The 18,453-nt window shown below is 41.3% G+C and overlaps 1 protein-coding gene across 1 annotated transcript in view; it reads left to right on the top strand.

Moving 5' to 3' along the window:
* Positions 1 to 18,453, top strand: part of KCTD19 (potassium channel tetramerization domain containing 19) — a 47,021-nt gene that overhangs the window by 20,039 nt on the left and 8,529 nt on the right. The window contains exons 5-13 of the mRNA XM_077831410.1: positions 1,164 to 1,286; positions 4,195 to 4,417; positions 5,572 to 5,732; positions 7,629 to 7,732; positions 9,780 to 9,922; positions 10,741 to 10,824; positions 12,472 to 12,580; positions 13,889 to 14,546; positions 15,564 to 15,644. Coding sequence (XP_077687536.1) covers positions 1,164 to 1,286; positions 4,195 to 4,417; positions 5,572 to 5,732; positions 7,629 to 7,732; positions 9,780 to 9,922; positions 10,741 to 10,824; positions 12,472 to 12,580; positions 13,889 to 14,546; positions 15,564 to 15,644 — 1,686 coding nt within the window. The remainder of the gene's footprint in view (positions 1 to 1,163; positions 1,287 to 4,194; positions 4,418 to 5,571; positions 5,733 to 7,628; positions 7,733 to 9,779; positions 9,923 to 10,740; positions 10,825 to 12,471; positions 12,581 to 13,888; positions 14,547 to 15,563; positions 15,645 to 18,453) is intronic.

The following is an 18,453-nucleotide window of genomic DNA, read 5'->3' as shown; positions in this document are numbered from 1 at the left end:
TACTTTGAAACAGACAAAATGGTCTAAATATTTTTAAACCACTGCTTGTAGCCTTAATAGAAGGAAAAAAAAATATATATATATATATACTGGAACAAATTTCAATTAGACTGCAAATCAAACTTGTTATGCAGGTTTCAGAATATATAACACTAATGGTGAATAGTTTGAACCAAAAGAAAAGCTTATATTTGTTTTAATGTAATTCTCAACTAGTATGATATACTGTATATTAATACAATAATTTGTAGATGTTAATGTAAGCTTACCTAAAAATCAATCAATAATATAGATTTAAAAATATTAATGTCAAAGTTAAAATAATAATTTAAAATATCTTAAACTCAAATACGGGATTAAGGCATGTTCCTATATCTTTTGCTTCTGTAAATAATCCCATTAATATGCTGTGGAACATGTGGAAGAAGGATGGTGGGCCTGATTCTCGTTTACACCAAGAGCCCTTTACACTGCCAGAACAGTATAAATGGATCTTAAGGTGGGAATAAATTTCACCCCCTTTTTAAAGCCTCTTTACACTACCAAAGCAGTAGAAAGGGGTCTTACTGTATATGAGAATTAGGTTCTTTATCTCTCCAGTAGTAACAAAATAATTTTTCATTTATGAAAGGATCATCTAGCTTCAAAAGAGTTATGTACCCTTTTAAAGTGTGGCAGAAAACCACAGCTCCTCCACTGTTCCATTCTGATATTGCCACAAGTTTGCCCTGGTGTTTTTGAAGGACCTGCTGGCATCAGATTTCATCAGCCCGTGGTAAACTATGTTGAAGCATACTTCAGGAAGGATTTCTGCTTGCAGAAAAGCCCATATTTGAGTCACGTGGAACATTGCTGCAAATAAAACCAAACTGATTCCTGATTCATGGATTGTACTACCTATCATTTTGCTATGCTTTAAAGTAAAGTGACATTTGATTTTACATCTTGATCTTCAAAAACTGTTACAAATATATTAGTTTTCAGGTATTTATTTTCAAACACCAAGGATCTCCTGGTTTACTTCTAGAATATAAAACAACTAATGAATATATTGTTGTTGGGGGGAGGGAGGGAAATGTCAACAGCCTATTGTTTTGCTAGAGTGAGCATTGGACAGGTAAATGACAAAATTAACACTTCGGGTTTTGTCTTTATTTTTCAAGTAAATTTTCTTCGCTCAGAGAAGATTTTGTTGCCTGATAATTTCTCCAACATAGATGTTTTGGAAGCAGAAGTTGTAGCTTTGGGAATTCCTAACCTTACAGACGCAGTGAAGCTTTATAGGGGTAATTTGGTGTCACTTTGTTTTCAGTGTATTCTTCCATTCACTTCCTGTCTCAGCTAAGGTGTTTGAATATTGAGGTGATACATAGATTCCAAGGTCATAAGGGACCATTGTGATCATCTAGTCTGACCTCCTGTGTAACATGGATGTAGAACTTACCTCAAATAATTCCGTTTGAACTAGAGCATTTTAAAAAAAAAACAATCTTGATTTAAATTTTGCCAGGGATGGAGACTTCACCATGACCCTTGATAAGTTGTTCCAATGGTTAATTACTCTCACTGTTAAAAAAAATTTACTCCTTTCTCCCAGTCTGAATTTGTCTAGCTTCAAATTCTAGCCATTGGATCATGTTAGACCTTTCTCTGCTAGATTGAAGAGCTCATTTTGAAATATTTGTTCTCCATGTGGGTACTTATAGACTGTCATCAAGTCACCCCTTTTCCCTTTGTTAAGCTAAATAAGATTGAGCTCCTTGAGTCTGTCACTCTAAGGCATGTTTTCCAGTCCTGTAATCTTTCTCATGGCTCTTCTCTGAACCCTCTCCAAATTTATCAACATCCTTCTTGAATTGTGGACACCAGAACTGGACACAGTATTCCAGCAGCAGTCACACCAGTGCCAAATAGAGGTAATATAACCTCTCTACTCCTACTCAAGATTCCCCTGTTTATGCATTCAAGGATCTCATTAGCCCTTTTGGCCACAGAGTCACACTGGGGGCTCCTGTTCAGCTGATTACCCACCCTCCCAACGCCAAATCCTTTTCAGTCTCTACATCCCAGGATAGATAACCCATTCCTGTAAGTATGACCTACATTCTTTATTCCTAGATGTATACATTATATTTGGCCACGTTAAAATGCATATCGCTTGAGCCCAGCTTACTAAACAATCCAGAATGCTCTGTATCAGTGACCCGTCCTCTTCATTATTTATTCCTTCCCCTATTTTTGTGTCATCTGGAAATTTTTAGTGATGCTTTTGTGTTTTCTTGCAGGTTATTAATAAAAATGTTAACTAGCATTGGACACGACCTGACCCCTGCAGGACCTCACTAGAAACATACCCATTCAATGATGATTCTCCATTGACAATTACGTTTTGAGATCTATCAGTTAGCTAACTTTTAATCCATTTAATCCGTGTCATATTAATTTTATATTGTTCTAGTTTTCAATCAAAATGTCATGCAGTACCAAGTCAAATGCCTTACAGAAGTCTATTACATCCACACTATTACCTTTATCAACCAAATTTGTAATCTCATAAAAAAAATGAACTTAGTCTGACAAGATCTATTTTCCATAAACCCATCTTGATTGCCATTAAGTATATTACCCTTATTTAATTCTTTATTAATCAAGTCCTATATCAGATGCTCCACTGTCTTGTCTGGGATCAATGTGAGACTGACAGGCTTGTAATTACCCTGATCATCCCATTTACCCTTTTAAAATATTGGCACAACACTAGCTTTCTTCCAGTCTTCTGGAAGAAGACTTCGGTATCCCAAGACTTATTGAAAATCAAAATTAATGGGCTCAAAAATCTTGAGCTAGGGCAATTTCTGACATAACAGTTGCTGGAGACAAAAACCCCTTTGAGATGATCTCCTCAGATGCAGAATTACAAGATAAGTAATTTTACCTTCCTTGCCTTTTGATCAGACAGCATCACTTCCCTCTTGGAATCCCTCAGTTAGTGCTCCTTGCCCATGAAATTATATTTAAACTTCTTACCCTCATCTTTATGGCCCTGAACAACTTTGCCCTGGCCTGCAACTTGGATCTGAATTCTTATTGTGTCTCTTGTTGCTCCTTTGTGTCTCTCCATTAACAGTGGCCCCTACATTCTCTTTTCCCACTCCTACTTATTCCATGTTGCCCTATGCATGGATCTACTTCCCAACCCCAGTGTGTCAGGTCCCCATATATACAGCCCCCCTAAAGACTGCCTTCTGAATTTCTCTTACAACATTAAAGATACACCTGCACCACAAATTAAGGTGTAATTGGGCCACAGGTATCACTACCCATGCAAGTTTTAATCTAGCTAGTAACAATAATAGTGAAGATGTGGTGGCATGGGTTTTAGTGTGGTCTAGCCACCAGAGTACATACCCAGAGTCCTAGCATGTAATTTCTCTGAGCCATTTAGCTGTTTAGGTATCAGAATGACAAAAGAATTTTATGGTGCCAAATTTTTGCAAAATTTGAGAGTGTACAGAGTAATGATTAGGCACCAAGCAGTCTGCTAAGTCACCAATAACAGCATGAAATAGAAACCTATTGAAATGGTTATTTAAGGCATACTGTATTTCCATCAGCATAATTAACCAGAATTTGGATGCTCCCTTCCCCACCCTCTGTTACTCCTGGCAGACCATGATGACATGTCTTTCTTTCATGAAGGAAGAAAGATTAAATGAATGCTCCCACTCGGAAAAGATGTTCCTATTGTTTTCAGAATTTGCATTTATAACTAACTCCAGTATAGCAAAGGTTTTGTTTGCTTGTTTAAGAGCAGGTTTTGTATTTCTTAGTGACCTGCTGCTTAAGGGCTCTAGGAGCATCTTGAGCAAGCACTGCTCCTTGTAGTTATGCCAAAACAGCTGGCATGTTTTTAACATTCATTTCTTATGGACAGAAAAATATATTACATGAATATTTTGAACCCAGAGTCTTCTCAACAGATTGCATGAAGGCTGAGAGAAGGGCCAAGTGTTGCTGTAATTATTCATAGAATCATAGAATATCAGGGTTGGAATGGACCTTCTTGGCAACAAGGGCACACACAATTAATCTTATATTATATCTCACATTAATATTAATGATATTAATCTCATATTAATATTTTGCTTGTTAGAGCACAGTCTTGATACTTTTATGTTTTTCCTTTTCATGTAGGAAATTGCTCTATGCTGACCTCTAACCTTGAAGATTCTATGAAGGGCATAGTAAACAAGATGCTGGAAGTTCAGGAAGCCGAGAGGCCTCCCTTGTATGTTATGGCATTTGGTGTCTTAGTAAAATACCCTGATTCAGCACTTGGACAGCTCCATATAGAAAGTACTTTAGACAGAAACCAGCTGTACGTCTCTGGGAATGGCGTCCTCTTCCAACATGTCAAGTAGGTTTTCTTTTATAAACTAGTCTTCATTAAATTCATGAGGTTGGGTTCTTTTTCTGTTTGAGTTCTTCAGCCATATTGCATACTAACTTTGGAAGAGCAGTCCTTCAGCCTTTCATTTAATTAGTGCTGCTCCTGAAGACTGTTACTACTGTCTAATCTCCGACAGTGGGGCTCTGCACAGGCAACTGCATAAGGAACAAAGGAAAGTTACTAACAATAGCTGGAGTTCTCCAAATATACGACATGGACTTCAGTTGGCGCACATCAGGCATGAATTTGGCTCATTCATAAATTGCATATATTTGACTTAATGAGCCTAGCTGAGTATAAGTATATAGAGTGGTCTGTTACACCAAGAATGAAATTTGAGCCTATTTTCCTACTGTTAACATTCAGATAAATTGCTAACACTGAATATTGTAATTTCTAAACTGCACTGAAAGTGCTAAACTCTGCTTTGTGACAAAGTGACCCTGTATGCCTAGAGAAGGGCAGACATCATTACACTAGACAGAAGGAATGACTCCCCAAGGAGCACTAAAGAGGCATTGAAATGCTTTCCAAAAAGTGTATAAATGTAAGAAACAAAAAGGATGAAAGGAGGGAGTGAAAAGTTAAAAACATACTTTTTCAAAAAAATTGTTTAATAATTTCTTTCATTTACCTGTCTTTCATTTACCTGCTGTTACCCTCCTCTCAGCATTCTGCAGTCCTCTGCTTGTATCACTGATCACTAACATTGCAGAGTAAGGAGACAGCTCTTAAACTGGTTTAGGTGTCTCTACTAACAGCAACCGTTGCCAGGTCTTGGCAGATGAAAGGCCCATAAGTTCACCTTTAAATTTTTTGGACAACACATATAGTCTGTTAGGGCCTGATACTGCAGACCTGTTCTAAGGCTGGTAAGGAGCACTCATGTGAAGGTTCTAGTGAATTAGCATGATTTGTCAAGTGGAAGAAATGCAAAAGTATTCAATGGGAAAAATCTTATTGAAAGCTCAAGTATCAATAGCTGGAAAAGCTTTCTACCAGGTGTTCTTAACAATGGCTTGGCCTGAATTACTTAAAAATAAATCATGTAAAAGTATTTGGTAGTATAAAAAGTAGACAAAGATCTAGTGACCTATTCTCATTTAACTTTGGATGGATAGGAACTGGCTAGGAACTTGCCGCCTCCCGCTTACTGAAAATATGTCTGAAATCCATGAACTCTGTGATTACTTGGACAAAAGGGACATCACATATGAACCAATGAAAGATGCTTTGAAATCATATCTGAAACAAAAGATACCTGCAGAGATGAAGGGACACAGTAAGTAAATTGATTTAAATAAGTAATTATATTGTTTTAAAATATGATGAGTGGATATTGGCTGATTAAGAATAAAGACTCAATAGTCCAGTGCTAGCTAGGAGGAAAAGGTAGGTTTCAAATTAACCAGGGTTTTATGTGACCAACAAACTCCTCATTTTCGTAAAATCTAGTATAAGCCAATAGTTTTTAAGAAGTGGCTACTGCTACCCCCCCAAGCTGTATAATTATACATACAACAAAAAGCTTTAGAAGAAATGCACAGTAACTGCACTACAGTGACACTTATTTCTGAAGAGGCATTCATATTTATGTTTAGAATATAACTGCTTGCTTGAAAATTCTGTCTCTCCCCCTCAAAAGAGACGGAATTAGTGAAAGCCCTTCATGGCACACAGCATATTTCCAGGCAGATATGCAAATAAGCCTTACATTCCAGTAAGTCTCTGTGAATTGAGTTGCTCCAATACATTTTCTGGTTAATATTAGATGTCGTACATATGAGACTAGGGGACTGATATTCAGAGTGGGTTCCTGTGGGAAATCTCTGTACCTACAAAGGACTGAATCCTACTAATTATTTTGATGGAATTAAAATCCATGATAACAGGGCTTGGTATGAAGGAGTTCAGTCATCTCTATGGCATCTTGATGTCATCATGACATAGTGTGGTGCATAGCTTGTGTTAGAGAAATTAAATGGGAAATAATTGTAACAATCTCAAATGCCTAACAACTGAGTTGTTGTTGTTATTATTTGTATAACAGTAGCAACTAGGGACCTCAGTCATGGACCGGGGCTCATTGTGCTAGATGAGCTACTCTACACACTCATTTTATTTTACATATTCCCGTTCCAGAGTTGTCTAATCTTTTCATGTTATTGTTCACGTCCCTCCAAACATCACTTCTGTGAGTTTGTGACTGCTACGTATATCTTTCAGTACTGACGTGTGCTATTGTAGGCACACAAATCTTTTCTTAATGCAGGCACTTTTCAAATATTTTTCACCATTTTGATTTGGGTGAATATTTATTTAAACTTTCCAGCCAGCACATCACAGGACAATACGGTAACTGTCTCACGGACTATTCCTGTGACTGATTTCAATCTGAACTTTTCCAGAAAGTCATTTCCGCATTCCGATAAAATCTAGAGGCTAAATGCAGAGGCTAAATTGTGCCCAAGCTTGTGCAGGTCCACAGGAGGGAATGGAGCAGGCACCATAGCACTACTTCCATTCCTTGCACACACGAAGTGAGTGAGGCTAGCCTAATGTCTCCAGAAGTAGTGGTAAAAGGAACACACAAACAGTGGTGAAGAAATAGCTTTGCTTCCCGTGCGCTCCCAGGAGTTCCCTGAGCTTAAACCCACAGTCAAGTCCAGTGAAAGCTTTCTATCAGTCGTAACTTTCAAAGCAAACTCCAGCACACCTCAGCTTTTCCCACTGCTGAATTTTGACGTTGTGTACCTTTTGGGTGCAGGTTCAACAGCATATCCAGCTTTATCTACATTGGGCAGCTAAATGTACCAGGTTGGAGAGCCCAAACAGAACCAAACTTATGTTCACAGATGCAGGCCAAGACTTTTGACTGGACTAGAGAGAAGAATACTGGCTGCAGCATGGGTGTTTGCTGTTGTACATTTGCATGCCTGGTTATTTTTTGACAATGCTTATATCTGAGCCCTGGAACCAGAATGCAAGGCCTGAGCTCTGTGTGTGTTTGCTCAGAATTCTCTACATTCATTTAGCATACTAAAGAATCCATATTTTTATTATTACACTATTGTGATATCCCCTCAGTAGCTTACAACTGTCATATCCACCACCAAGTTTCATTATTATTTAAAATGACTTCCACTGTGACCTTGACATTTTGAACCTTATCCCTTAGATGACGACTGGAAAGCAGAAGTAAGAGTCTACTCCCTGCATCAGATTGTGAAAATTTATGTAGGAAGCCATTGGTATGAAACATACTTACAAACCTTGCTGAAGGTACAGTCAATAAGTATCTTTATATTGCCTTACTGTAAGTTTGCCTAAGACATTTTACTATTGGAAAGGTGATGAGATAGCATTTGATGGGGTTGCCTGGCAGCCTGGGGCAAGCAGAGCTTCATTTCTGGGCTGGGAGCTGTATGAAGGCACCATGTTTAGTCCCTTGAGGAAATAAGCACCTAGAATTATTCATGAGAGAAGAGTTCCCCTTCTGGCCAACAACACAAACAGCATTGACTGGGGCTGATAGGACCTGGTTAATTCTTCTTTCATCGGGTACATGGGCTGCCAAAACCATGTATGGGGGGTGGGGCTTCCTTCCCTCAAAATTAATATTAGAAATCCATAAGAACAAATAGAAGCTCATAAGCATGCGCTTAACTTCATGGATGATCTTAAGTTCCATTGAATTCAAGTTTAGTTTAAGCACATGCTTAGGGGCTCTGCTGAATGGAGATGGACTTAAGCGCATGTGTGAAGTTAAGAAAAAGCCTAAGGGCTTTGCTGAATCAGGGCCAAAAAGAGCCAATCTAAATCTCAAAATGTATACACAACACTCCAGGGCGCATTTTCAGAAAGGTGGCCTGCCTTTGGCCCTACAAGAATTGCACTGAATTGTGGGTTTGTAATTCAACTGAAGGCACAAATTTGAGCAGGTGCCCGATTCTAATTTCCTGACTGCAGGAGCACTGAACTAGAAGTGTAATTTACAGACACAAATTACACCTGTAAGCAAGGAAAACAGGCCTGAGTCTGACTGAAAAGTTTCGCCCTCCACAGAGCCATTCTTGCCCTCCCTTCATCCCCACTTGTCTATGTAAAGGCAGGTAGAGAAGAAATGAGGGGGGTGGGACAAATGAGCCTCTTTTATAAAGGCAACCTTGACATCAAAGAACACACATGGGGCTCTTTCATAGGCCTTGCACGTTTCCAGGTCCAGGCAGGCCAATGTGATTCTAAGAGGGGAGGTCTCTGGAAGTTCTATATTCAGAGAACCCCCGTTTTCTGGTGAGTCACCTGCTATGCACTGGCCTCAGAGGCTTTAAATGACAAGAATCAACGGTCACCCTGAGCTCATGGTTAGCGCTGAGCTTTTGTGCTGCCACAAATGCCAGAGCAAGCAGAGCAAGTCTGGATATATTGCAGAAGTAACAAGCTCAGCCTGGGAAGGGACTATCTCATGTTATAAATCAGTGGTCCCCAAACCGTGGAGTTTGGAGGGGGGCCTGGAGAATGTTTCGGGGGGCACATGGTGGGACTCTGGCCAGCCCCCAGGGGTTGTGGGGAGGGAGCGCCACCCACCCCAGTTCCAGCTCCAGCCACAGCTCCTCTTCACCCCCAGCCCCCTTCCAGCCCCAGCTGCACCTCCACTCCACCCCCAGGCCAGCTCTGGCCCCAGCGACACCTCCGCTCCAGCCCCATCCGCACCTTGACTCCACCCCCGGCTGAGCTCTGGCCCCACCCACAGCTCCTCTCTACTTCCTGCTCTGCTCCCAGTCCCCCTCCAGCCCCAGCCGCACCTCCGCTCCTCCCACAGACCAGCTCCACCCCTAGCCACACCTCCGCTCCTCCCACAGACCAGCTCCACCCCTAGCCACACCTCTGCTCTGCCCCCTGATCCACCCCCAGCCACAGCTCCACTCCTCCCACAGACCAGCTCCACCCCCAGCTGCAGCTCCACTCCACCACCTGCTCCATCCCCAGCCCAGCTCTGCCCTTATTCCTTCTCCCCCACCAGGCCAGCTCTGCGTCAGCCCAAGCTCCTCTACTGAGCCAACTGTGCAGTAATGGAGGAGGGGGCACAGAGAAATTCCAGTACTGATAAGAGGGGGCGCGACAGGAAAAGTTTGGGCACCGCTGATATAAATGAACCCCATCGGCAAGCGAAGTAGCATAATGTTCTAGCAACTTGCTCTACATTTAGCTACATTCAACCTTCCCTGGCTAGAAGGAGAGTTGCTTTGAAGGAGGGACACGGTGGGAAGAAAAAAGGTCTTAAAGTAACTCTGACCTCCTAAGTTACGATATATATTTATTTCTCCAGTGTCCAGAGCTCCTGTCAAACTGCAAAAAAGTTTATTGGATTACATATGGTCAGAGTCTCCTAATCCATGGAGATGGGCAAATATTTCGACACATTCTCAACTTCCTTAGACTTGGCAAGCTGTTTTTACCAACTGAATTTAAGTAAGAAAAGAGAGATCATGCGTTTTATTAGTCTTATTCCAGATATCTATAGGAAAAAAGGTATTAATCTTTTATTCCACCTATAGGTTTTCTGATTTACATGGTGATTAAAGCATTAAAGCAAGATTTTTAGTTCCAGTAGTATTTGTTATCAAATTCATACAGCAACATTAGTGTGAGAAAAATTAGCATAACGCTTTGTGAATTTAAAGAAAACCTGAGCAAAAAATTGTAGCCAATAATTTATTCACCAAATTTAGCTTCTTTTTTTTGTGTGCAAATTGACTGCAAACAGGTCATGGTTTACTTAAACTCGTTTGTTGTTCAAAATTATTTGCTGTATGATTTCTACACATAAATCTTGCTCTGTTGAGTGTTCATGAGCAGTTTCTTTTCAGTGTTAGATATTCAAAGTTTGAACTGTTTTTCTCAAAAGAGTTCACTTATTTTGGATGTCTGGAATGAAATTCTGGTTCAACTGAAGTCAATGGAAGTTTTTCCTTGACTTCAGTGGAGCCACAATTTCACCTTTCATTGTTTGGGTTCCCAACTTGAGATGCCTGTATGTCATCCAAAACACAAGGCACCCGAAAGTCATAAACACTTTTGAAAGTTTTGGCCTCTATTTTTTCCATGTGTTAATATTGCATCAGTAGCAAAATAAGAAATGACTCAAGTTAGGGAGAGTGCATTTTGCACGATCACTTTGCATCGTTGATTACAGAAGATGATTTCAAAAATTGACTAGTATTTAGAAAAGATAATCTAAATGTATTTGAGAGAATTACTGTACAGTTATGTTTATTTACAATTTACAGAGAATGGTCTCTATTTTGTCAAGAAGCAGAGGAGTACAGAATTCCTTCTCTTTTTGAAGCACTTTATCAGTGCGATGGATACAGGTAAAGAAGATGCCTGTCTATTTTCTATCGTTTCATAGGCTCATAGATTCCAAGGCCATTGGAGACCATTGTGATCATCTAGTCTGACCTCCTGTATAACACAGGACATAGAACTTTCCCCAAATAATTCCTTTTGAACTAGAGCATGTTTCTTTAAAAATAAAATCATGTCTTGATTTAAAATTTTCCAGGGATGGAGAATCCATCACAATATTTAGTAAATTGTGCTAATGATTAATTACCGTCACTTAAAAAAGTACCCCTTATTTCCAGTCTGAATATGTCTAACTTCAACTTCCAGCTGTTGGATCATATTACACCTTTCCCTGCTAGATTGAAGAGCCAAACATTTGTTCCCCATGTAGATATTTACACATTGTGATCAAGTCACCCTGTAACCTTCTCTTTGTTAAAATAAATAGATTGAGCTCCTTGATTCTATCACAATGAGGCAGGTTTTCTAATCCTTTAATGATTCTCCTGGCTCTTCTCTGAACCCTCACGAAATTTATCAACATCCTTCTTGAATTGTGGACTCCAGAACTGGACACAAGATCCCAGCAGTGGCTGCATCAGTGCCAAATATAGAGGCAAAAAAACCTATTCACTCCTACTCGAGATTCCCCTGTTTAAGTATCCAAGAATCACATTAGCCTACTGCAGTTTTCACTCCATACATCTGAAGAAGTGGGTCACAGCCCACGAAAGCTTATGCTCGAATAAATTTGTTAGTCTTTAAGGTGCCACAAGACTCTTCGTTGTTTTTGCTGAAACAGATTAACACGGCTGCCCCTCTGACAGCCATTTGCCTTTTTGGCCACATAATCACACTGGGAGCTCATATTCAGTTGAATATCTACCTGCCCCCTCCCAAACTTTTTCAGCCCCCCATCCTATAAGTATGGCCTGTATTCTTTGTTCCTAGATGTATACATTTACATTTAGCCATTTAAAAACATATTGTTTGCTTAAGTTCAGTTTACCAAGCGATCCAGATCGCTCTGCATCAGGGACCTATCCTCTTCTTTTTTACCATTTCCCCAGTTTTTGTATCATCTGCAAACTTTATCAGTGATGATTTTATGTTTTCTTTCAGGTCATTGATAAATATGTTAAATAGCATAGGGCCAGGAACCAGTCCCTGCAGGATCCCATTAGAAACAGACCAGCTCAGTGACAATTCCCTGTTTACAATTACATTTTGAGACCTATCAGTTAGTCAGTTTTTAATCCAGTTAATGTGTGCCACGTTAATTTTGTATTGTTCTAGTTTTTAAATCAAAATGAACTATTAAGTCAAAGGCCTTACAGAAGTCTAAGTATATTACATCAACACTATTATCTTTATTAACCAAATATGTAATCTCATCCAAAAAAATATATCAAGTTAGTTTGACAGGATCTATTTTAGAGTAACCCGTGTCAATTGGCATTAATTATATACTCCACCTTTAATTCTTTTTTAATCAAGTCCCATATGAGCCACTCCATTATCTTGTCTAATAATTCCCCAATAATTAAAATTCATATAAAACTAATTTTAACATTCACCAGAATGCACACACAACCCAACAACCTTAGGCTGTCCCTGGAAAAAAATTCAAAGGTTCACAAATGTAGCAAAACTGAAAAATATTCATTTTACAGATTGTGGGTCAAAAAACATGAAACTTACGATGAAGCTTCTTTTCCATTTAGAAGATTAAATATTGTGACTTGGGATAAGGAGCGTGAGTTCAGCAAAGACCCAAAAGAAGTAAGATTTTTTTCAGAAATACCTCAAAACAATAAGTTTAAAAAACAGTTCAGACCTGAATGTTTAAATTGTCCAGTTGCAGCTTGGGACAAATTGTCTTAACTCTTACTGCAAAATTATCAACAAAAATGAAAGTCCTGAAACTTCTACATAAAGAGGAAATCTTTCTTCCAAAAGTGCAGTAATTTCTAAGAATCTGCTCACATCAAGATGCCAGTAGCAGTTCAGAAAAAATAATGACTTTTTTAATAGAACCAGGAGTGCTGGAACAATTTGTATAGTGGGGGTGCCGAGAGCCATTGAACCAAACTGTAAACCCTAGATATGATGGAAACCACTTCAAGCCAGGCGGTACGGCAGGACCCCCAGTCTCTCAGGTCCCAACACCTATGTATAGAACAACAGGTTTTTGAGCATCAAGAGATACAGATTCAGGGTAAAACAGCTGAAGGTATTTTCTTTAGATATTACAGAAATATGAGAAGGTTCCATCTATAAAAGGAGAAAGAAAATCTCAGTCATTTGCAGCTAATTATTGTAGTTTAGTTTGTTTGGATAGTTTTTTAGTGTTCAGGTTTAGATAGCTTCTGTGCCATTGTCATTTTGAGTTCCCAGAGCAATTTGTGCTTCTTTTCTGGAGTAAACATGGCTGATCAAGACCTGTCCAGTTTGCCCCAGGGAAGGCCACTCCCTGTCTCAGTGTTCTCTGTGCTAGGTTTTTACCCATAAGAACAGGCACACTTGCCCTACTCCACGTTCAGGCAGAGAAGATTTGAACCTGGGTTTCCCATCTCCTGGGTGATTGCTCTAACTAATGGGCAAAAGGGTGGCACTTCCTCCACCTGTGTCTGTTTTATGCAGGGTCTCATCTGGTAGGCATGCTCTGAGCATGCCTACTGGACGGGGCTCCACAGGTGAGATAGGCAGGGGAACGCCTAGTTGGAGAATTCCACTGGGCCTTTGGCATGAGTTGCCTAAAGTGGCAGTTAGGCACCCAAATCCCCTTGTGGATCTAGCCCACAATGCCTAAGTACCTCTGTGGGTTTAGCCCCATGTGGTTATAGCTCTGGTAGCATGGGCAAGGTTCAGTGTGAGGCCTCTGCAAGGTCTAGATGGACAAGTGCTCAGAATGACCAGTTCTCAGCTCCTGCTGCCTCACAAGTTTATGCCAATACAACTTAGACCACAAAATGGCCCTGTTTATGCAGTGCTAAAATCTAAGCGATCAGGTAAGGCAAAACTTACCGTGCCTTTGGGACAAATAAGAAGAGTCATTTAAAAATAAACCGCTTTCCACTCCCTTTTCAGGAACATTCCTACACTGCTGTGGATTTCAGTAACTGGTGTGTTAATACCTGGAGTAAAATAAAAGACATGCAGGATAGCAAAGGAGAGAATGAGAAGTATACCAGAATGATTTCACAGACCAGAGGGACAAAACGAAGGAATAAATCTGGAGGATATCATCAGTCTACAGACATCGGGGAAAATTCCAGCTATTGTAAACATTCAGCAAGCCCTCCAAGGAAGAAAGGGGAAAGAGGCAATTTAGCAAAAAAATCAGAAAATAGAAACTCAGCCACTCCCATTCAGAAATTAATTTCCCTGGTAAAGGAATGGGATATGGTAAACTCCAAAAGATGTGAATTCCGGCATGTGACAATATCCAGCAGTAACCTTGCAGATAATGTATTTTGTCATAAAACACTTGAAAATGGGGGTGACATCAAAGATCCTGCTGACAGATCTCCTGCGAAAATAAGTCATGGAGTTCAGGAAAATGACCAGACTATTCAAGCTGCATTCAGTGCCGAAGAGAAACATTCGGAGCAACACGCATTCAAACAGAATTTGCCAGTTACCCTACCTGCTGAAAAACACAGATTCAGCACCATAAGGGAGACTTACCCAATGGAAAAAATGGCAGCATTCAAAGAGTGGAGGGGCCAGGAGCAAACAGAAAAAGGTAAGTGTCATGTGCTCATTACTTTAACAATGGCAGGAGAAATTAACGAGTAAACGTGATGCTTAAAGAAACCAGAAATGTCTGGTGATACTGATTAACAAAAAGGAAATGTCAGGATGAAAGAATCTCACCTCTTCCTCTTGTTCTTCCACAAACCAGAGGGGTTCCCACTGCAGTTAGGGGCAGCACCTGGATGACTAAATTCACCCCGTACATAGCTCTAGTCCTATGCCACTTGAGGCCCACTTCAGATTCCAAACTCGGGGCAGATCTACACTTAAAACTGTCCTGCTGTAGCACTTCAGGGAAAACATTACCCATGCTGACAGGAGGGTTTCTCCCATGGGCGTAGTTACTCCACTCCCCTGAGAGGCGGTAGCTCTGTTGATGGAAGAAGCCCTCCCACTGGCATAGTGCTGTCTACGCTGGGGGTTAGCTTGGTTTAACTGCATTGCTCAGCAGGGTAGATTTTTCACACTCCTGAGTGACATAGTTATACTAACCTAATTTCCTAGTGTAGACCTGGCCAAGGGTTTGAGTGCAACTGAAGAGATGCCTGCTCCTTGTGCTGACCCACAACATGTAAACTAATGCAGATTGCTCAGAAGGGGTGCGAAGATGGTGAAGAGCAAGTTTCCTTTTCCTTCAGAAAAGAGTTTAGATTCCCTATCAGGTATTAATTATGATTTATTTGTATTACTTTATTGTGTGCCAGATTTTAGCCCTTGTTGCAGGGATATGAGCATCAAAGCGCCTGATGTCGCACTGTGCTCAGCATCTGCTGCGGTATGTTGTGCAGCCTGGACTCCTCAGCACCTTGCTGGAGTGAGGCCTGGGCCTGAAGTTCACAAGCCTGGGGAAAACAGTAATTAATGTGTCTAGGAAATGCAACATGGGAGGATGCACCTGAGCAGCAAGATGTAAAAAAGATTTGAGACGAACCGGAGATTAAAAGGAAGGAGCTGTGCGAAAAAGACCCTATTTCTTATTTGTGTCACGATTTCCCCTCTCTAACAGATCCTCACCCAACCTCTCCCTGGCTGAAGCAGCTTATAACTGGCAAGTTCAGCGTGGGGATGAGCAGTAGCACTTGCCCAGGTACCATGTCCTCTTCTTAAGTAGCTACTTTCAAATTATTGTTAGTTATTGAGAGCTGTCAATCAATGTACACACCACTGTGTAAAACATAGAGAAAGACATAGGTCCTTCCCCAAGGAGCTTAATATAAGAACCAATGCTGCAAGACACTACCGCCCAGATTCACAAAGGGACGTAGGCATCGGGATGCTGAGTGTCACAATGACTAACTTTTAGGCGCCTAGCAAATCACACAATAACACTGTAATCCACAAAGCCTGAGTTTGGTGCCCAGGCTCCCTATACAGTGGATGAGGAGAGGGACGGGATCTACAAAAGCCAGCATGTTAGGCGGGAAACTGCCTAACCTAGCCAATGGGAGATGCCTATGAGAGATGCGTTCTAAGCCCTGCCCCTCTCACGGAGCTAGGTGCCTAAATCTGGGCTGCAGGGGGGCACCTAGCTCTGCTAATGATTCATGAACTGTGGTAAGGCAGATGCTCCTCCACCTAATTAATGTGAGGGGCCTGATCAAGTAGGCATGCTCAGAGGCCGCCTAGATCTACACAAAAGAACTGGGGAAGAAGGAAGCAGGAGCAGGTCTCTTATGATCTTTAGCCCAGTGGCCAGAGCACCACCAGGACATGAGGGATCACTTGTTCAAGCCCCTCTACTGCCTGATGAGAAGGGATTTGAATGTGTGTGTGGTCAGAGGCAGAAACATAGATGCCTAGGTGCCAAGTGAGTTTGTGTGTCTACAGAGGTAGGTGGCTGTCAAGCGGGAGTTCTGTGGATTGCAATGGAGCCTAAAAATGGGATGTTTTTCTAAATCTGACCCTAAGCTTCTCTTGTGAGGGGTTGAGTAACCTCAGTTCCTCTTGACTTCATTGGCATTGAGGACACTCAGTTCCCCAGGGAAATGTTCAGCAATTCATAGGGGCCAGACAGAGAGAACAATTCAGACACATCCACCAGATGACTCTAGAGTGGGCTAATCTGAAAGTGATTCTTTGAGTGGCTCTGCTTATTCACACTTATGGTAATGTGCCGCCCACTGATGCCTAGCAGCAGAAACACCTCGGAGCAGTGGCCGTTAGAGCAAACGCATGTGCTGTCCTACCCGTCCCCTCGGAGTTTTGGAATGTTCTGAGGGAAAGGCTCTATAAGGGGGCACAGCGCCTTCTACCAGCTCAGTTCCTTCCAAGTGTTGCACCAGATGGAAGTGAAGCACTCCAGTCCATATGGATGAATCAGATAATTAATTTATTTTCCCCCAAAATCACATACTAATGTGTGTTACATACTTTGGATGCTGGAAGGGTTCTAGCAGATTATTTAAATAGAGCCACAAGGTTTTGGAAGTTCATCTATGTCGGTTGTTTCTTAGGCTAAGAATCCTGTGGGTCTTCATGTATCTGTGCAGCCTATTTACAGATGGGTTAGATAATGTATCATTGAATGTTACAAGTTGGTGACAGTTCCTGGGCCTACTGTTGTAAGATATTATTCGGCTCTTGCTTACCTTAAACATGGTCTTACTGGGGGAGTCTGTAAGACTGACTTGGAAGTCGATCCATTACCAAACATTATGCTTTGGATTTGGCTTCAAGAGCCGATGCCAAATTAGGTAGAATGGTTTGTCAGTCTTTATTTAATTACAACTCTGCTTCCTCTTTCTGAGTTTTTCAGCCCTGCTTGTCAACTTACCCGTAAGTGGGAATATGCAGACCCACGCAAAGAAGAGGTGGTTACTTGCTTGTAACTGGAATTCTTTCTTCCGCCACCTTTCCCCTCTTTCTCAGAGTCCTATTATGATTTGTAGCGGGGAAGGAACTGAGGGGGTAGAGCTCTCTTTCTCACAACTTTTGGACACCCTGAAGGGAGGAATGGGAAGGGGTGCACATGTGCTCCAATGGGCAACTGTTGGAGAAGGTTCTACCACTAGGCTGCGCTAGGCAGCGCATTACCATTACTGTGACTTCGCAGTGCTTGCAGAGAACTCTGGTTACAAGTAAGCATTCTTCATTTGTGTACAGCTGCCTGTTGGTTGTACCGGCATGCTTCTTTTGGTGTCACGCATTTCTCAGTTTGGTGGATGATTGCTGAAGTGCTCCGCAGAAGATGTGCTTTAAGGAGGGATTTGAGTGGTCACTGGGAACTCTGTGTTCTTGTGTAGTAAACGCATGAGGATGTGTGATGAAGGTGTGAAGATATGAGTGGGAGAAGGACACAAAAGGGCTTTTTGGAGGTGGCTTGGGACAAACGTAGTCACTGGAAGCAGGAGGCTGAGAAACTGTTACTGAGGGAAGAAGAGTGGTGGAGAGGTTTACAGGTGAGGACAAGGTCCGGGAACTTGAGGCAGAAGAGAAGCCAGTGAAGGGAACTGGGATTGTTTAGTCTATGGAAGAGAAGAATGAGGGGGGATTTGATAGCTGCTTTTAACTACCTGAAAGGTGGATCCAAAGAGGATGGATCTAGACATTCTCAGTGATAGCAGATGATAGGACAAGGAGTAATGGTCTCAAGTTGCAGTGGGGGAGGTTTAGGTTGGATATTAGGAAAAACTTTTTCACTAGGGGGGTGGTGAAACACTGGAATGTGTTACCTAGGGAGGTGGTGGAATCTCCTTCCTTAGAAGTTTTTAAGGTCAGGCTTGACAAAGCCCTGGCTGGGATGATTTAGTTGGGATTGGTCCTGCTCTGGGCAGGAGGTTGGACTAGATGGCCTCCAGAGGTCCCTTCCAACTCTGTTATTCTATGATTCTATGATCTGAAGCAAGAAGGGGGCAATGTGATCAGAGAGGTGGGAGAGACGATGATTTTGGTGACAG

The sequence above is a fragment of the Eretmochelys imbricata genome, chromosome 12 (assembly GCF_965152235.1).
Source record: "Eretmochelys imbricata isolate rEreImb1 chromosome 12, rEreImb1.hap1, whole genome shotgun sequence".
Lineage (NCBI taxonomy): Eukaryota > Metazoa > Chordata > Testudines > Cheloniidae > Eretmochelys > Eretmochelys imbricata.
This window is presented reverse-complemented; position numbering and strand designations above follow the sequence as displayed.